Here is a 20469-nt window from a genome sequence, read left to right on the forward strand (position 1 = left end):
GGACGTGGCGACATCTGGTGGACGTTAGAGCAAAAGTCGGATTACAGGAATCTTCCGTCAGGTTCGCGAGTCGAGGTGGATTTACACAGCACCACACGTCAAACACATTCACACTAACCAAAAACGAGATAATGATCATGTTAAAACTTTATTTGCAACGTATAAAATTCCAAATTAATATTTATTTTAGCGTCCGTAACGTAAATATAATTTCAAAATGGTAAAAACGAATAAATAAAAAGGTTAAAATTACAATTCGCAGTAAAAGTCTACTTTTTCAAGGCTTGGTATAAAGCCGGTATTTCGATTTCATATGTAACGCCGTCCAACTTCTTGACATTGACGTCGTAAAGCTCACCGTCTGTTAAATTCTGCTTTATTCGGTCTTCCACATTGTTGACTGAAGGTAGCCCTGTAACAACAACAAAATTATGAAGGAATTAGTCCAACGTTATTTCAATAATCGCTGCAGTCGTCGCCTGAGAACTTGTTTGATCCACAGACCGGAAAATAGTTATTATTTATATACTTTTCACATCTCACATGTTTCACTCGATTTTGACATGCAACTGTTTTTTGTTTAACTAAGAATTAATTCTTTAATTGTGTTTGACACTAACAAAACGTCCTAAATTAGCAATACTAATGGAACCGTAATCATGCAATATTTTTTTTCGAGAAAGTGCACCTATTTTTATGTTTTAGAAACATTGTGTTCTATTTTGTATTAATTTTTACATATTTTTTTGTCGCAATTTTTGTAGTTATTTATTTTTATTGTATGATATTGATATTGAAAAAACTTTTAGCAATAATGCGACATAAAATCTAAAAATTGAAAAATTGAATTATCGAAGAACCAAAAATTTTTAAAAATCGAAAAATTAAAAAAGCAGGAATTGAAAAGTTCCCAAAACTTATAATGTTGAAAAAATTGAGAAATCGAAAGCTAAAAAATATCGAGAAATCGAAAAATTTTAAATTTAAAACACTGAAAAATTCAAATATGTATAGGAAAATTGTAAAATCTAAAATTTAAAAATCGAGAAACTGAACAATCGGATAATTGAAAAAGCGAAATCTAAAATTTTAAAAATTGAAAAGTTTAAATATCAAAATGTTGAAAAATTCAAAAATCGAAGTATAAAACAGTCGAAAAATTGAAAAATCTACAGTTTAAAAAACGAAAAATTGAACAAAAAGTAAAAAGTCGAGAAATCGAAAAATCGAGAAGTCGACTATACTATACTAAAAGATCCCAAAACTCAAATAACGAAAAATTGAAGAATCGAAAAACTGAAAAATCACACAATTGAACGAAATATAAAAAAATTGGGAAATTAAAAAAATGAAAAATCAAAAATGAACTGAAGAACTGAAAGATCGAAAGTTCGGGAAGTCGAGAAATGGGAAAATCAAAAAATAAATTAATCGAGAAATTGGAAAACTGAAAATTCAGAAACGTCAAAATTTGAAAAATTAAAAAATATTGAAGATCTGATCAATCGAAAATTTAAAACATTGAAAAATTAAAATATCGTAAAATCGAAAAAAATTAAAATTGGAAAACCTAAATATAAATTAGAAATATAAAAGTGAAAACTCGAGAAATCGAAAAACCAAAAATTTTAAAAATTGGAAAGTTAAAATATCGAAAAGTTGAAAAATTGAGAAATCTAAGTATAAAACAGTAGAAGAAGTGAAAAATGTAAAGTTTAAAAAACAAAAAATTGAAAATCCAAAAAGTAAAAAAATCGAGAAATCGAAAAATCCAGAACTCGAAAAATCGAAAATTCGAAATACTAAAAAATCCCAAAACTCAAAGGAAAATTGAAGAATCGAAAAACTGAAAAATCACAAAATTGAACGAAATATCCAAAAATTAGGACATTAAAAAAATTAAAAATTGAGAAACCGAAAAGTCAAAAATGCAACGTCGAAAAATCCTAAACTTAAAAAATCGAAAAAGAACTGCAAAACTGAAAGATCGAAACTTTGGGAAGTCGATAAATTCAGAAACGTCAAAATTTGAAAAACTAAAGTATCGTAAAATTGAAAAATGGGGAAATCCAAACATCAAAAACTCAAAAAAATAAAAATTCAAAAATTTAAAAATCGAGAAACTGAACTATCGGTTAATTGAAAAATCGAAACATCGAAAAATTGAAAAATCGATCAATTAAAAACCTAACATTTTAAAACATGAAAAGTTAAAATATCGAAAAGTCGCAAAATTGAAAAATCCAAAGTTTAAAAAACCAAAAAATTGAAAATACAAAAAATAAAAAGTCCAGAAATCGAAAAATCGCAAATGTGAAATACTAAAAAATTCCAAAACTTTAATATCCAAAAATTGAAAAATGGAAGAAAAATTGAAGGATCAAAAAACTGAAAAATCACAAAATTGAACGAAATATCCAAAAAATTAGGAAATTAAAAAGATTAAAAATTAAGGAACCGAAAAGTCAAAAAGCAAAGTCCAAAAATCGCAAACTTAAAAAATCGAAAAACCTGAAAAATCGAAAAAGATCTGAAGAACTGTAAGAAAATAAAAAAATAAATTAATTGAGAAAGCGGAAAACTGAAAATTCAAGAAATCGAAAAATCGAAACATCGAATAATTAAAAAAAATTGGAAAATTTAAAAATATTGAAGAACTGAAAAATCGAAAATTTAACACATTGAAAAATTAAAATATCGTAAAATCGAGAAATCCAATCATCAAAAAATCAAAAAAATTAAAATTCGAAAATCTAAAATTTAAAAATTGAAAAACTGAAAAATCAAGAAATCGAAAAATCGAAACTTTGAAAAATTAAAAAAAAAATCGAAAATCGAACATTTAAAAACTCGGGAAATCGAAGAACTGAAAATTTTAAAAATTGAAAAGTTAAAATATCGAAAAGTTGAAAAATTGAGAAATCGAAGTATAAGTAAGTCGAAAAATTAAAAAATCTAAAGTTTAAAAAACGAAAAATCGAAATACTAAAAAATCCCAAAACTCAAATAACGAAATATTGAAAAATTGAAGAATCGAAAAACTGAAGAATCATAAAATTGAACGAAATATCCAAAAATTAGGAAATTAAAAAAATGAAAAATTGAGGAAAAACCGAAAAGTCAAAAAAGCAAAGTCGAAAAATCGAAAACTTAAAAAATCGAAAAATTGAAAAATCAAAAACCTGAAAACTCGAAAAAGAACTGAAGAACTGAAAGATCTAAACTTTGGGAAGTCGAGAAATAGCAAAATCAAAAAATAAATTAATTGAGAAATCGGAAAACTGAATATTCAGAAATTTCAAAATTTGAAAAATTAAAAAATATTGAAGAACTGAAAAATCGAAAACTTAAAACATTGAAAAATTTAAAAAAATTGGAGAATCGAAAATTTAAAAATTTCGAAAATCGAAATATTGAAGAACTGAAAACTCGAGAAATCGAAAAACCTAAAATTTTGAAAATTGAAAAGTTGACAATTGAGAAATCGAAATTTAAGTAAGTCGATAAATTGAAAAATCTAAAGTTTAAAAAACGAAACATTGAAAATCCAAAAAATAAAAAGCGAGAAATTGAAAAATCCAGAACTCGAAAAATCGAAATACTAAAAAATCCCAAAACTCAAATAACGAAATATTGAAAAATTGAAGAATCGAAAAACTGAAAAACCACAAAATTGAACGAAATATCAAAAAATTAGGAAATTAAAAAAACGAAAAATTGAGGAAAAACCGAAAAGTCAAAAAAGCAAGGTCGAAACATCGAAAACTTAAAAAATCGAAAAATTGAAAAATCAAAAACCTGAAAACTCGAAAAAGAACTGAAGAACTGAAAGATCTAAACTTTGGGAAGTCGAGAAATAGCAAAATCAAAAAATAAATTAATTGAGAAATCGGAAAACTGAATATTCAGAAATTTCAAAATTTGAAAAATTAAAAAATATTGAAGAACTGAAAAATCGAAAACTTAAAACATTGAAAAATTTAAAAAAATTGGAGAATCGAAAATTTAAAAATTTCGAAAATCGAAATATTGAAGAACTGAAAACTCGAGAAATCGAAAAACCTAAAATTTTGAAAATTGAAAAGTTGACAATTGAGAAATCGAAATTTAAGTAAGTCGATAAATTGAAAAATCTAAAGTTTAAAAAACGAAACATTGAAAATCCAAAAAATAAAAAGCGAGAAATTGAAAAATCCAGAACTCGAAAAATCGAAATACTAAAAAATCCCGAAACTCAAATAACGAAATATTGAAAAATTGAAGAATCGAAAAACTGAAAAACCACAAAATTGAACGAAATATCAAAAAATTAGGAAATTAAAAAAACGAAAAATTGAGGAAAAACCGAAAAGTCAAAAAAGCAAGGTCGAAACATCGAAAACTTAAAAAATCGAAAAATTGAAAAATCAAAAACCTGAAAAATCGAAAAAGAAACTGAGAACTGAAATATCGAAACTTTGGGAAGTCGAGAAATGGGAAAATTAAAAAATAAATTAATTGAGAAATCGGAAAACAAAAAATTCAGAAACGCCAAAGTTTGAAAAATTAAAATATTGTAAAATCGAAAAATAGAGAAATCCAAAAATCAAAAAAATCAAAATTCGAAAATCTAAACTTTAAAAATCGAAAAACTGAAAAATCAACAAATCGTGAAATCGAAACATTGAAATATAGAAGAACTGAAAACTCGAGAAATCAAAATTGAAAAATCCAAAGTTTAAAAAACGAAAAATTGAAAAGTTGAAATATGTACTAAAAAATCCCAAAACTCAAATAACGAAATATTGAAAAATTGAAGAATCGAAAAATTGAAAAATCACAAAATTGAACGAAGTATCCAAAATTAGGAAATTAAAAAAATGAAAAAATGAGAAACCGAAAAGTCAAAAAAGCACAGTCCAAAAATTGCCAATTTAAAAAAATTGATAAATCGACGAACAATCAAAACATCGAAACATCTGAATCTCGATAAAAATAAAAATCGAAAATTTAAAAATTGAAATATAGAAAAACTGAAAACTGGAGAAATCGAAAAATCTAAAAATCCCAAAACTGAAAGAAATATCCAAAAATTAGGAAATTAAAAAAATTTAAAATTGAGAAACCGAAGTCAAAAAAGCAAAATCGAAAAAAAACCTGAAGAACTGAAAGATCGAAACTTTGGAAAGTCGAGAAATGGTGAAATCAAAAAATAAATTAATTGAGAAATCGGAAAACTGAAAATTCAGAAACGTCAAAATTTGAAAAATTAAAAAATATTGAAGAACTGAAAAACCAAAAATTTAAAACATTGAAAAATTAAAATATCGTAAAATCGAAAAATGGAGAAATCCAAATATCAAAAATCAAAAAAATTAAAATTCAAAACATCGAAAAATTTTTAAAAAATTGGAAAATCGAAAATTTAAAAATTCCGAAAATTGAAATATCGAAGAACTGAAAATTCGAGAAATCGAAAAATCTAAAATTTTAAAAATTGAAAAGTTGAAAATTGAGAAATCGAAGTATAAGTAAGTCGATAAATTGAAAAACAAAAATTTAAAAAACGAAAAATTGAAAATCCAAAAAATAAAAAATCCAAAACTCGAAAAATCGAAATACTAAAAAATCCCAAAACTCAAATAACGAAATATCGAAAAATTGAAAAATCAAAAACCTGAAAAATCGAAAAAGAACTGAAGAACTGAAAGATCGAAACTTTCGATCAAGAAATGGGAAAATCAAAAAATAAATTAATTAAGAAAACGGAAAACCGAAAATTCAGAAATGCCAAAATTTGAAAAATTAAGAAATATTGAAAAATCAAAAAATCTAAAATTTAAAACATTGAAAAATTAAAATGTCGTAAAACAGAAAAATGGAGAAATCCAAACATCAAAAAATCAAAAAAATTACAATTCGAAAATCTAAAATTTAAACATCGAAAAGCTGAGAAAAATCCACAAATCGATGAATCGAAACTCAAAAATTTAAAAAAATGGAAAAATGGAAAACCGGATAATTCAAAAATCCAAACATCGAAAAACCGAAAAGTAAAAAATCTAAAAACCTACAAATCAAAAAATCCAAACATCGTAAAATTCAAAAACTGAAAAACCGAAATAGGCCCAAATCAAAAAGTTAAAATGGAAAAAATTGATAAATCAAACAAAACATTGAAACATCCGAATCTCGATAAATCGGAATCTCAAAAAATTGAAAAATCGGAAATTTAAAAACAAAAAACTGAAAATCCAAAAAATAAAAAATCGAAAAATCCAGAAGTCGAAAAATCGAAAAATTTAAAAATCCCAAAACTAGGAAATATCCAAAAATTGAGAAATTAAATAATTGAAAAATTGAGAAATCGAAAAACAAATAAAGTCGAAAAATCGAAGAATTGAAGAACAGAAAAATTGAAACTTTGAGAAGTCAAGAAATAGGAAAATCAAAAATTGATTAATTGAGAAATCGGAAAACTGAAAATTTAGCAACTGAAAAATCAAAAATCGAGAAATCGAAAATTCTAAAATTTAAAACATTGAATAATTAAAATACGGCAAAATTGAAGAAACGAAATCCAAACATCAAAAAATCAAAAAAAAAAAATCGAAAATCTAAAATTTAAAAATCGAAATTCTGAAAAATCGACAAATCGATAATCTGAAACTCCAGAAGTTAAAAAAATGAAAAATCGGATAACTGAAAAATCGAAACATAAAAATTGGAAAATCGAGAAACTGAAAAACCCAAAAGTAAAAAACCGAAAAATCGAAACATCGAAAAATTCAAAAACTAAAACAAATTTTTGAAAAATAAAAAAAAAGAAAAATTGGAAAATCGAAAATTTAAAATTCGAAAAATTGAAACACAAGAACTGAAAACTCGAGAAATCGAAAAACCTAGAATTTTAAAAATTGAAAAATTAAAACATCGAAAAGTTCGAAAATTGAGAAATCGAAATATAAAACAGCCGAAAAATGGAAAAAACTAAAGTCTAACGACAAATTGAAAACCCAAAAAGTATAAAATCAAAAAAATCCAGAAGTCCAAAAATCGAAAAAACAAAATATTGAAAAATCTCTTAACTGAAAGAAATATCCAAAAAACTGAGAAATTAAAACACCGGAAAATTGAGAAATCGAAAAACTGAAAATTTAGAAAAATCAAAATTTGAAAATATTAAAAACTGTAAAATTGAAGAGGGCAAAAATTGAGAAATCATATTATCACTGAAACCTCGAAAAGCCGAAAAATCTCAAAAGCATATTTATAAACCACAAGTTCAGGACTATGCTATTTTTTAACATTCAAATAACATTTATTCGACAAATTTTATGGGGGCATGAACGGATAAATTTTGACTAAAGATTTAACATGCTTCCAATAACTATAAACTGGAAAATGGCCATTTTTTTCCAAGAAAATCTTGGCGTCTACGTTAAAAACTCAACACGGGTGCGCTTACGTCATTTCTCTAACGAATGTGGGCTTATAGATAAATCGCTTAGAGTCGATATTGGCTTGAGCGCGCTCTGGTCTGTAGATCAAACAAGTTCTCTGAACAAACGAGTTTGACGGACAGTTAACCCTTACCTGTTAACTTGCAGCAGAACGCCAAAACAGGCGCCCCTTTGGCATCATCCGTCAATTTTCTCAACAGATCCGCCTTAAGTACGTCTGCGTTACCAAAATCAATGAATCGAACTTCAAATCTGCGATTCGTCACATTCATTACGACGCACCTGGACCAACTATCTTGATAGAAACCCAGACAGACTTCACCCACAACGGGTTCGTACGCATCGCCATCTTCCATTTCCGATATAATAACGCACTTCAAGTGCTCAACAAGCGCTTTCTCAGAAGTGAAATAAACGCTGTCTTTGTTCTCGTAAACGTTACAAATATAACTGTCTAAACCTAAAGGAGGGGTGTAAATTTGAAAGTCTTTTAACATCGGGCGACCGCTATGTTGTGGTTTAAGTTTGTCAGAGAGGAACCCATCAACTAGTTTAATGTCAAAGTCATTGTTAGCTGATAAAACCTGCAACAGTTTAGTAGTTTTAATAAAACCAAGCAATTTTAGTAAAGCTTCCTTAAAGTTAAAACATCAACTTGAACTGGATTATAATTGTGAAAAAAGTGAACAAATCGAGACATACAAACACGAAACCAAAACTTTTCAAGTTTAAAATTCTTATTGTCAATAGAATACAAAACAAGCGTGACGAGTTTGATCCCTCAGGTTCTACTAGTCCTCGACTTCGTCATAAACATTTCTTTTTTCTAACAAAGCAATTAAATCAAGCCCCACGAATTTCTTTTTTAGTACTTACCACAGTTCCTTTCACGCTCTTTTGGCATAACTGCTGCAAAATTTCGTCAACATTGTCATCATACCCCTTAATTTGCGGTGTTAGAACATAGGTGAGTGACTGCATGGCCAACCCTTCATTAATGTGTCTAAGATTCGACAAATCCACGTTAACTGTGTCACAATGATCCAACAACTCAACTACAACCCCACCACTCTGAATATCTTTAACCATGCCCCTTTGGAACTTCCCCCTCTTACACAAAACCAACTGCCCCCTCTCCACCTTCTCAACAAGCTCCGCCTTAGCCCCTCGCTCTTCTAACGCCTTTTCTACTTGCTTGAATTTATCATAGCACTCTTTAGTTCTAAGGGCCAGTTTTCCGTTCATGTGGGAGAGGAGCATCACTCTTTGGCCGTTCTCGAGCGGACAGAGGGGCTGGGGTTTGGTGAAAAAAGTGGGGATAGAGGGGATTTTAGGGAGCTCCGCCTGCAAACAAGGGGGTTCTTGGTCGGTTTTAACGTCGACTGCGTAGGAGCCGTTCTCGAACTACAACAAAAATTAATTTAATTTGTAATAATGACGACGACAATCGTGAATTTACGCGTTTTTTTGTTCTGATGGTGATGGTTTCATAGAGTACAGGGTTGTATTGGGTTTCATTGAATATGATTTTGATGGCTTGACACGGGATTTTTGATAGGGATTCAGAGGCTTTTCGGACGTAAGGCACTTCGGCGGTGTTGCCATAGTCCACGAAGAAAACTGTGAGGGGGTTGAACTTGATTGCCCTACATCTATACCTACACGAAAAAAAATATTTTTTTTATTTTAAATAATTTATAATCGATTTACAAATTTACTAACCACATATCATCCTCTTGTGACAACGCTAGGTACATTTTATTCCAAGCAAGCCTATAAATTTTTTCCTCCTCTTTGTTTATATCCTCTTTAATCTTGCCATCAATTTCTAACAAAACCTCGCAGTTGTCTACATCCTGCACCCACACAGTGTTTGCTTTTTCAATAAAAGATATCAGAACCTATAAAATAAAATCAAATAAAGCAAACAAAAAAAAAAAAAAATAATTAATTAATTACTTTATGCTCAGGTTTATTCAACACAATGGTTTCAAGTCTCTTTGTCGGTTCTTCATAATCCTCTACGTCAGTTTGTCTGTTGTTTGATTTATTAAAACTGTTTTTGGCGCCGTTATCGTTAGGCGTTCTAGGACTCAGCGGCTTCCGTTGTTCGAAACTACTTTCACCGAAAACTCGTCTTTCATGATTATTTTCGAAGTGACAACTGTCGGCGGAGTTAACCGAAGCCGCCGGACTCCTAGTTTTGACAAACCCCCTAAATCTGGCATCGTTGTGTGCACTTTGCTTCACTCTGGCTGAGAACTCCCTCAAATTTGCGGTCACCGTGATGCGATCGGGGCTACTTTCGACTACGTGATTCTCCGCGAAATTACCGGGAAGGGTTTTAAGTGACACTGGATTGCTTGGAGTTTCGCTACGTACAACACTATGACGAGGGGGCGTAAGCGAGAATTTGTTACTCTGATTGCCTGTGAGCGCGGCTTTACATTTGTTAATGTTTTCGAGAATGTCGTTCTCTTTAAAAACTATCTCTTTTTTTAGCATGTACGTTTGGGCGCAGTCGAGCATGTACATATAGAACTCTTTTCCAAATTGGCTGAAATAATAAATATTGAAGGGTCACACAAAATACAGAGAAATACGTGAATCAAATAATCACGCTGTTTTCGGTTTAAAGAGTGAACGTACTTGTCGTCTATCAAGAGCCTGCTGTACTGGCTTTTGCGGTACAACCGAAACCCCATTTCTTTGACTTCATCAATCGGGATTGCAATACTCCCCGTTTTATTGCAGACGAGCACTCGGACGTCTTGTCCATGAATATTAACATAACCGGTGTCTTCGCTGACAAGGGGGCACAAATTGAGGTTAGGTAACGACAGCGCGAAATCATCGCTCCACCTACCTGTAAGTCGAACCGTACGCCATTTTACAACACCATTAACCGTTTTTTAACAAAAAATCACAACCAAATCGCGTTTTTTGTTCCTGATGACCGCTGACAACAACTTTCAATTTTGAATGAATTCAAAATGGTGCCACCATGTGAAAGTGGATTTTAGCCAATGGAAACGCAGGGTTTAGGCGGGATTTTTGAAATGACGATTGAACTAGTCTGTGATTGAACAAAGAAAAAGGCAAGATTTGTGACAGTTTAGACATAGATTAATACAGATGCGACATACGGGCTGATTTTGCAAAACCACCCTTATTGACATTGGAGTCCTCAACCGTCAAAGGCAAGCGCCAAATTTAAATAGTCAAAAACTTGTTTCACTACGACTCCAGAGTCCGCTCAGGCCAATGTCGACTCTAAGCGTTCAGAAGCGATTTGGTAGGTTAGGAATATAATTTCTGCGGTTTTTATAACGACTAAGTGAATATTTTTGGTACATATTTAGATGATTTTACATATTTTGTTTAACTAAGAATTAATTCTTTATTTGTGTTTTGTACTAGCAAAACGTCTTAAACTAAGAATATTGTTGAAATCGTAATAACCCAATGGATTTTTTTCGGAAAAATGTTTTGAAACACACTGTATGATATTAACAGTGATAAAAAAAAAATGAAAAATTAAAATAATCGAAAAATGAAACATCAGAAAATCGAAAAAATGTAAAATTCAAAAATCTAAAATTTAAAAACCGAATAACGAAAAATCGAGAAATCGAAACCACCAAATTTAAAAAATCGGATAACTGAAAAATCGAAAAATCAAAAGATCAAGAAATCGTGGAGTCGAAAAGTCGAACAACAAAAAACTTAAAAATTCGAAAAATTGAAAAATTGAGGGATTGGAAGATCCAAAGAACGAGAAATCGAAAAGTGATGAAGTCGAAAAATCGAAAAATATAGAAATCGACAAACAAAAAGTTAAAAGTTGAAAAATTGGAAAAAAAGGAAAAATCAAAAAACGAAAAAATGGAAAACTGGAAAAACTGAGAAACCGAAATAGGCCAAAATAAAAAATTGAAAAACTGATGAATCGAAAACCTGAACAATCATCTCGATAAATCGGGAATGAAAAATTAACAAATCGAAAAATTGAAAAACAGAACATCTAAAACAAGGAAGTCGAAAAATCGAAAGATTAAGAAATATGGAAAAATTAAAAATTAGTCGAAAAATCTAAACTTTAAAAATCCAAAAATTGAAAAATCGAAAAAGTAAAAAGGTAGACAAGATGTTCGCCCGTTGTTAATCTTATTTAATTCATTAGTTCGCCCTATTGTCGAATATTGCTGTGTCATATGGTGTCCTTTTTATCAAGTGTTTATTAATAGATTAGAAAATATTCAAAAAAAGTTTGTGAGATTTTTGTGCTTCAAATTTAATGTGTTATATTCTAGAGTAAATTACTTAAATATTCTTATTTATTTTGGTCTATGGCCATTAGAATTACGTAGGTTAATGTTTGATGTGTTTTTTTGTTTTAAAATTTTAAATTCTTTGATTACGTGTCCACCTTTGTTGGAATTATTCTCATTGTATGTTCCACAACGAAATGTAAGATCTACTCATCTGCTGAGCATTCCATTCCATCGCACTTTGTATGGTAGGGAATCAGCTCGTAGTAGGATCAGTAAAAGTACCTTAACACTAAGAGATATTGATATTGTGGGTGTCCCTTTTGTATCGTTTAAACGTAATTTGAAAAATGTTCTGTTAGATAAGTACATATGTAATTTCTCCATTTAAAATTGTTAGTTTATTGACATTTGTAAAAGGTACAACAATACCGTTAATAAAGTACATACAAAGTACATACACACAAATCGAAAAATCCAGAAGTCAAAAACAGAAAGACCGAAAAATCAGAAAAGTGAAGTCGAGAAATAGAAACCTTAAAAAATCGAAACATTGAAAAATCAAAAAATTAAAGAATTGAAGAACCGGAAATTCGAAACACTCGAAGGTCAAGAAATGGGGAAATCAAAACATAGATTAACTGAAAAATCGAAAAATTGAGAGTTTATAAAGGTCAAATTTGAAAAATTAAAAAATCGAAAAATTGACAAAATGACAATTGAAAAACAGAAAATCTAAAACCGGGAAGTCTAAAAATTAAACATTAAGAAATACAAACATTTGGAAAATTCTGAAATAAAAAATCGAAAAATCTAAAATTTTAAAAATTAAAAAAATCGACACATCGAAAAATCCAGGAGTCAAAAATCGAATCGACTTTTTGATTTTTCAGTGTTTCAATTTAAGTTTTTGAATTTCCGGGTTTTCGTTTTCCATTTTCGATTTTTCAGATTTTCCATTATTATTATTCGACTTCCACTTTAAGACTTTTCGATATCTCAATTTTTCGGTGTTTTAGTTTCATCATTTTTCAATATTTCGATTCTTCAGTTTTTCGATTTTTCGACTTTTCGATTTTTCGATTTCTCGGTTTTTTATTTTTTCATTGTTTTAGTTTTTGGATTTTAAAATTTTAGATTTTTCAATTTTTCGATTTTTTGTTTTGATTTGTCGATTTTTCAATTTTCAATTTTTCCAAATTTTAATTTTTCAATTATGAAGACATTACATTTCTCCGTTTCTCTATTTTTCGATTTTTCAGTTCTTTGATTTTTCTGTTTTTCAATTTTTCGAACATTAAATTTTAGATTTTGTTTCAATTTCTTGATCTTTCGAAATTTCAACTTGTTGGTTCTAGATTTTTCAATTTTTCGATTTTTATATTAATAAATTTTTCGGTGTTTCAATGTTTTAATTGATCAATTTCTCGATTTTTCGATCCTTCAATTTTTCTATTTTTTCAGTTTTGAACTATTCCCATTGCTCAAATTTTCGATTTTTCTACTGGTCGGCTATTCGGTTATTCGATTTTCCATTTTTTTGATGTTTCAGTTTTTTAAATTCTCGATTTTTCATTTTTTGATTTTTCAATTTTTCGATTGTTTCAATTTCGGATTTTGAATTTCTCGGTTTTCCCTTTTTCATTTTTACAAATTCTAGATTTTTGAAATTTCCATTTTTCGATTTTTCGAAGCATCGATTCCTCGATTTTTCAATTTTTCCATTATTCAATATTTCGCTACTTTAATTTTTTAATTTTTTTAATTTTAGACATTTCGATTTATCGATTTGTCGATTTTTCAGTTCTCCGATGTATTTTTCAATGTGGCGGATTTTTAAATTTTTGATGTTTCAATTTTTCGTTTTTACAATTCTTTAATGTTTTGATTTCTTGACGATCCGGTTTTTCTACTTTTAAAATTTTTCAAATTTTTGGATTTTTAGATTTCTCGATTTTTCGAGCTTTCGATTTCTCAATTTTTCAATACATATTTTAATTTTGACAACTTTTGCATTTCTGGATTTTTCAATTTTTCGATTTATAACGTTTCTAATAAATGGTCATTTTTACGATTTTCTAATTTCTCAATTAATCGATTTTTTTATTATCCCATTCTTCAATTTTCTGACTTTTCGGTCGTTCGATTTTTCAGTTGTTCAATTAAATGTTTTGAATTTTCGTGTTATCGTTTTTCCATTTTTCAATTTTTCAAATTTTGTATTATTCGACTTCCAGTTCTCGACTTTTCGATTTCTCAATTTGTCGATAAAATTTAAAAATCGAAAAAGTAAAAAAATCGACACATCGAAAACTCCAGAAGCCAAAAATCAAAAAGTCGAAAAATCGAAATATTGAAAAATCCCAAAACTGAAATATCGAAAAACTGAAAAATGGAAAACCTGAAAAATCTGAAAACTGAAATATCCAAAAACTGAGAACCCAAAAAGTTGAAAAATCCAAAAAGTGAAGTCGAAAAATCGAAACCTTAAAAAAACTAAAAAATGAAAAATCAAAAACCTGAAAAATCGAAAAATTAAAGAATTGAAGAACAGAAAATATCGAAACCCTCGAAAGTCAAGAAATGGGAAAATTAAAACATCGATTAATTGAAAAATCGAAAAATTGACAGTTTATAAATGTCAAATTTGAAAAAATGAAAAATCCAAAATTTGAAAAAACGGCAAGTGAAAAACAGAAAATCTAAAACAGGGAAGTCGAAAAATCGATAGAATAAGAAATCAAAACATTTGAAAAATTCTAAAACTTGAAAAGTTGAAATATCGAAGAACTGAAATGAAAAATCGAGAAATCGGAAAATCGAAAAATTGAGAGTTTATAAAAGTCAAATTTGAAAAATTAAAAAATCGAAATTTTAACAAAATGACAATTGAAAACAGAAAATCTAAGACCGGGAAGTCGAAAAATCAAAAGATTAAGAAATCGAAACATTTGAAAAATTCGAAAACTTGAAAAATTGAAATATCGAAGAACTGAAAAGAAAAAACGAGAAATGAATTTAAAATTTTAAAAATTAAAAAGGCTAAAATTTAAAAATCGAAAAATTTGAAAATCGAAGAAGTAAAAAAATAGACAAATCGAAAAATCCAGGAGTCAAAAATCGAAAAGTCGAAGAATCGAAATATTGAAAAATCCCAAAACTGAAATATCGAAAAACTGAAAAATGAAAAAAAAAAACTAAAAATGGGAAACTAAATCGGGAAATCAAAACATCGAAAAATCGGAAAATTGAAAACGAGAATTGAAAACAGAAAATCTAAAACCGGGAAGTCGAAAAATCGAAACATTAACCATCCGAAAAATTGAAAAACCGAAAAAGTAAAAAAATCGACACATTGAAAACTCCAGAAGCCAAAAATCGAAAAGTCGAAGAATCGAAATATTGAAAAATCCCAAAACTGAAAATATCGAAAAACTGAAAAATCTGAAAACTGAAATATCCAAAAACTCAGACCTTAAAAGTCGAAAAATCCAAAAAGGGAAGTCGAAAAATCTAAACCTTAAAAAAACTGCAAAATGAAAAATCAAAAACCGGAAAAATCGAAAAATTAAAGAATTGAAGAACAGGACCATCAAAACCCTCGAAAGTCAAGAAATGGGAAAATCAAAACATCGATTAATTGAAAAATCGAAAAATTGACAGTTTATAAGTGTCAGATTTGAAAAATTGAAAATTTGAAAAAACGGCAGTGAAAAACAGAAAATCTAGAACAGGGAAGTCGAAAAATCGATAGATTAAGAAATCAAAACATTTGAAAAATTCGAAAACTTGAAAAACTGAAATATCGAAGAACTGAAATGAAAAATCGAGAATTCGAAAAATCTAAAATTTTAAGTATTGAAAAATTAAAATATCAAAAACTGAACAATCTAAAATTTAAAAATCGAAAAATTGAAAGATTAAGAAATCGAAACATTTGAAAAATTGAAATATGGAAGAGCTGAAATGAAAAATCCAGAAATCGAAAAATTAAAATACCAAAAACCTGAGAAATCTAAAATTTAAAAATCGAAAAAGTAAGAAGTCGACAAATCGAAAAATCCAGAAGTCAAAAATGGAAAAGTCGAAGAACAGAAATATTGAAAAATCCCAAAACTGAAATATCGAAAAACTGAAAAATGAAAGAAAAACTGACGAATCGAAAAACTGAAAAATCCCAAAATTAAAAAATTGAGAAATCGAAAAATCAAAAAAATGAAGTTGAAAAATCGAAACCTGAGGAAAAAGAAAAATTGAAAAACCAAAAAACCTGAAAAATCAATTAATTGAAAAATCGACAAATAAACAGTTTATAAAAGTCAAAAATTGAAAAATCGAAATATTTAAAAATCGTAAAATTAAGGAAAAAACTGAAAACCGAGAAATTGAAAAGACGACGAACTGTAATTCGTGTGACCTGAATTAAAGTGGAGGAAACAGTAAGCAGCTTGTAATATTCTGGTAAATCTAGTGTCAATTTGTTGAAAGTTAAAACGCGTCTTTAAAAATATTATGACATGTTTTCTAGTTATATTTATTCCTAGTTAGAAACAAACACTATTGCCAACATAAGTCTAGGAGTCCTCAACCGTCATTTAATTTAAACTATGACGCTTCTCTATGTTCTCTGATTTAGACTAGAGGTGGGACGGGTAGTAACTATTCGTTACAAAGTATTCGGTACACGATGAGATCCGAACTACCGAGTATCGAAGTTGAAAAGTAATCGTTACTATTCGTCAATGATTACTGCTCATTTCGTGATTTCGAGTATGCATTCTGGATTCAAATACTAAGGAATCAAGAACCGATTGCCGAAATACCGAGAACTACCGACCTACTAAACCTATAAATCAAATACTCTTATTTTTATGTACTAACACTTCGCTTTCAAGTTGAGTTAAATGTTGAATATAGAAAAAGGAGTAAGTTAAAAATAATGCGGCATTTTGTTAGTTCAGGCCTTCGGGCCTAACTCTTGATTACTCTCTAACAAAAATTTAATGAAGTATTTAAAGTTACTAAATAATAAGTAAGTTTTCTTGTTTTTGTTTTTTTTTTTTATTCTATGTAATATTATTTGATTTATTTTTGTATTTTTTTACGATTTAAATATATTTTTTGTATTATTCCAGAAATTATTAGATATTTTCATACCGCAATAAAACCAAACCAAAGCGAGTTTCATTGAGTAATCAATACCCGAAGTAACGATTATAAATAACGATTACTTTTTTAAAAAGTAACGAATACGTACGAGTACACCAAAGTAACGATAGTTCCCATCTCTAATTTAGACAACAGAAAATATGGAAAAGCTAGCACATTGGAATATCTCCTGTTTGTCGGAAAATCGAAAATAAAGCAGAAGCGTTTGGACCTAAGAAATGTATCGATCGACCTAGAGGGCGCCACAATCGATTTAAACATTTCTTGCGCCACTAGATGTAGCTCGATAAAAACAAGCGAAAACATATTTCAACGCACGTTTTATTATTAGAAGTCGAAATTTACATAAAACCGCATCAGATCTGTTGTATTTTCTATTGATACAATAAAACCATCTTGGACGAGTACATAACGTATGACTACTTCAAATTCTCAAAGTAAGTATACATAAAAAAGCAGCAGTTAAACAATTACACCTACATAAAATCATGCTGAATCCCTTATTTTTTTATAAACAGCTGGAACTTCCACATCGCATTTACCCCCGCTGATTCTTTTTACTTCCACGTTGTAGAATTCGCCATAGAGAATCAAGTCCTTGAGCATATTTTCAATATTGGGATGTTGTGGCAAGCCTGAAATTACCAGTAAGACAAAGCCGATTGTCGTTGTTTCATACCAACCTACTAAAACGCAGGGTATTGCTAAAGCCGGAATCGCCGTTGTTTTTTCGTCAGGCTTCCTCAAATCCTCCTTGTTTATCAGTTCAACTCTTCCAAAATCTAGTAAGACGACTTCGCAGTTTTTTCCGAAGATTCGAATCACGACGCAGCGGTACCAATGATCTGGAAGAGAATTATGAGTGGGGAGAGTTTACTAAAGATGAAAATAACTGACCTAAGTAGTAGCATAAACAAACTTCTCCTGTGGCTGGACTGTAAGGAACTCTGTCTTCAACGTCTGATCTTGTGACCAAGTCCATGTGTGTGGTTAAAGCATCGCTAGCCACAAAAGTGACTTCATTACTACTTTTGTAAAAACCGCAGAAGTATGGTTTTGTGCCTACTTCAGGCTTGTAGATTTCCACGTCTTTGAGCATGACTTTGCGCGGTTCTTTTTTAATGTTTTGGAACTCCTCAGAGAGGAGTTGTGTGCCGTCATATAAATCCAATTCGTCGTCGAAACCCAGCGACTGAAAATTTTATATTAAACTAAAATCAATAAAATTATATTAATTTACTTACAACTACAAATTTCTTCCTCTTTTTTGCATATTCTTCAATAATTTTCTTCTGCCAATCACCCAGTCCTTGTTCAAACCCTGCTAACTTCCCTCCCACAAAATATGTAATAGGTGCTCTACTTAACTCTTCACTGATATTTTTGAGAGCTGTTAGCGCCACTCTTTTCCACTCCCCATGATCCAGAGTCTCAATTTCAACCCTCTTATCCTCCACTTTCACCACCACAGCTCGATAAAACTTACCCTCTTCACCTTCATACAACACCAACTGATCAACTTCAACCCTCTGCACGTTCTTCGCCTTTCCAGCATAATTTTCAATCACGTCGTCTATCTCTCTCGATTTCTCGAAACATTCTTTCGTTTTCAAGTAGATCACGTCGTCCTTGACGTGACTTATAGTGACCCTTTGGTCGTTCTCCACTTTGCAGAAAAACGGCGGCTTTTTGAAAAACGTCGCTTCGGCACGTTTCTGCGACGTCGGAAACTCGTCGGGCGAATCCCAGCCGTCGCTATCATGTGACTCCACAACGGAATTTTCACGTTTGTAGTCGGGTTTTTCGACGAGATTTGTGAATGATGATTCTTTCAACATTGGCGTTGCGGCGTTCAACGAATTTCTTAAAATGTTGACGAAAAACGTGCCGTCGCTGTTTTTCATGAAGCGCTTTATGCGGATGACGTCTTCCACTACTGGTTTGTACTCGTTGTCTTTGAAGGTGATGCGAACTGCCAAGCACGGGGTTTTCGCCAGTTCTTCTGAGACTTCGCGGACTTCGTTGACTTCGGCCACGTTGCCGTAGTCGAGGAAAAAAGCGGTGAGGGGGCAGTAGCGATAGATTCTGCATCTAAACCTAGTGGAAATGAAAATTGTGTAAATTATGTTGGTGAGATTGAAAAATATACCAGTTGTTTTCGTCCCTGGCCATGTATACTTTATCCATGACCCACGGTTTGGGTGCGGCTGGTTTGTACCGCGCCTCTTCGTTAACCTTGTGATGAATCTTCTCCAATAGCGCGTTATTCATGACGTCCCTCACCCAAACACAATTGGGTTTATCAATAGCTGTCACCATTACATCGTGTTCCTCCTGTATAATGTTGTAAGTAATTTTGCTAGGTTGTCGTAATCTAGGGACACTTTGCCCATCTTCAGCTGCACTAAAACTCCTTGCTTGCTTTAGCACCACACCATTCATTAGTGTGTCTCTTGTTTGTGATGTTGTTGCTTGCGGAGGAGTACCCCTTTCATGGACTCTTCTTTGTGCCTGTTCACTAGTGACCCGAGATTTGTGTAATGGTGATTTCATTTTAGGTGTGTGTGGGGATTTGGGCGCACTTGTGTTAGGCACTTGAATGAGTATTTCTTCATCAGATCCTGTTTTCACTATTCTGTTGTTTAGGATGGACTGGCGACTGACTTGATGCTGCGGTTTTTTGTTGCTACTTAAGTACGCCTTGCAACTGAAACACTTTTCTTAGACACGCTACCACACTCTACAAAACTTACTGCTCAATGCTGTGCATGATCTGCTCCTCCGCAAACGATATTTTGTTGGCTAGCATGTAGGATTTAGCCGCGTCCAGCATGTAGTCAAGGAATTCAGAGTCGTAATTTCTGCAAAAGAAAAATTGTGACAATTTTAGGCGCGTGGGAAAACGTACTTGGGAACTGTGGCTAATTTTGCATACTGGCTTTTTTGATAAATACCGACTCCGGTCTGTTTTAAATCAGACAACAAACACACTTCTTCCTGCCTGATACCTAACTTTCTAGTAGGTACTTCACGTCCGTGGATGTCCACGAACTTATCGTCTCTACTGGAAATTTTTTAACTAAAAAGGTGTATTAATGGGGGCCCACTTACTTTAAACCGAATTCGTCCATTGTAAAAGCAATTTTTGCAATTGATAATCACCAAGGTCGCTCTGTGTTTATTGAAACATCGCAATAAACATTGTGTGATTAGACGGCATCAAGTTATAGGTTATGTTCGCTTATGTCAAAAACGTCTCGTGGAGAGCGCCATCTAGCATCTACAGGTGTTCTTGTCCTTTGAAAAGTGTTTATTTAAATCTAAATATAGGGACGATGATGATAATAGAACGATATAAAAGTGGCGACGATATTTCGAAAGAAATGCAACATTATTTTATAGTGGCAAAATCTATACCATGACTAAAGTTCGGAATTATATGCACAAAAGAACATGTAAATATGCGCATTTATATGCAGAGAAATTTGGCATTATATATGCAAAAAATTGCTAAAATATGCAAGAAAAACTACTTATTTTACACATTAATATTTTGTTTCTATCATTCCTTACAACACTTATAACTT

The 20469-nt window shown here is 30.6% G+C and overlaps 2 protein-coding genes across 5 annotated transcripts; both read right to left on the reverse strand.

Moving 5' to 3' along the window:
- Positions 1-132: 132 nt before the first annotated feature.
- On the reverse strand, positions 133-10437 carry LOC135124226 (uncharacterized). Of its 2 annotated transcripts, XM_064049139.1 has the most exons (8): positions 10309-10436; positions 10092-10247; positions 9402-9999; positions 9165-9343; positions 8902-9100; positions 8319-8846; positions 7576-8026; positions 133-412 (listed from the first exon to the last, which is right to left on the reverse strand). In XM_064049139.1, the coding sequence occupies exons 1-8, from the start codon at positions 10329-10331 to the stop codon at positions 270-272; spliced, it is 2277 nt and encodes a 758-aa protein (XP_063905209.1). In that variant the 5' UTR covers positions 10332-10436; the 3' UTR covers positions 133-269. The 2 variants fall into 2 exon arrangements, with proteins under 2 accessions (XP_063905209.1, XP_063905210.1); XM_064049140.1 differs by lacking the exons at positions 133-412; positions 7576-8026 and adding an exon at positions 8162-8268 and having other exon boundaries at positions 10309-10437.
- A 6748-nt stretch (positions 10438-17185) lies between these two features.
- Positions 17186-20142, reverse strand: LOC135124227 (uncharacterized). Of its 3 annotated transcripts, none has more exons than XM_064049142.1 (8): positions 19994-20142; positions 19791-19943; positions 19636-19743; positions 19032-19589; positions 18127-18979; positions 17780-18074; positions 17566-17727; positions 17186-17517 (listed from the first exon to the last, which is right to left on the reverse strand). In XM_064049142.1, exons 1-8 carry the CDS (start codon positions 20011-20013, stop codon positions 17369-17371), a joined length of 2298 nt encoding a protein of 765 aa, XP_063905212.1. In that variant the 5' UTR covers positions 20014-20142; the 3' UTR covers positions 17186-17368. The 3 variants fall into 3 exon arrangements, with proteins under 3 accessions (XP_063905212.1, XP_063905211.1, XP_063905213.1); XM_064049141.1 differs by having other exon boundaries at positions 19791-19946; XM_064049143.1 differs by lacking the exon at positions 19791-19943.
- Between the last annotated feature and the right edge of the window lie 327 nt (positions 20143-20469).

The sequence above is a fragment of the Zophobas morio genome, unplaced genomic scaffold (assembly GCF_036711695.1).
Source record: "Zophobas morio isolate AGI-343-1 ecotype UQ-CSIRO unplaced genomic scaffold, CSIRO_AGI_Zmor_V1 ptg000007l, whole genome shotgun sequence".
NCBI lineage: Eukaryota > Metazoa > Arthropoda > Insecta > Coleoptera > Tenebrionidae > Zophobas > Zophobas morio.

Bases quoted from the DNA above. Each gene is read 5' to 3' on its own strand.
- LOC135124226 (XM_064049139.1), bottom strand. From the start codon at position 10,331: ATGGCGTACGGTTCGACTTACAG. The intron at 10,000-10,091 runs GTACGTTCACTC...TTATTATTTCAG, and splicing joins AGGCTCTTGATAGACGACAA to CCAATTTGGAAAAGAGTTCT. The intron at 8,027-8,318 runs GTAAGTACTAAA...AAACTGTTGCAG, and splicing joins AGAGCGTGAAAGGAACTGTG to GTTTTATCAGCTAACAATGA.
- LOC135124227 (XM_064049141.1), bottom strand. From the start codon at position 20,013: ATGGACGAATTCGGTTTAAA. The intron at 18,980-19,031 runs GTATATTTTTCA...CATTTCCACTAG, and splicing joins GCCAGGGACGAAAACAACTG to GTTTAGATGCAGAATCTATC. The intron at 17,518-17,565 runs GTTGGTATGAAA...TGGTAATTTCAG, and splicing joins AATACCCTGCGTTTTAGTAG to GCTTGCCACAACATCCCAAT.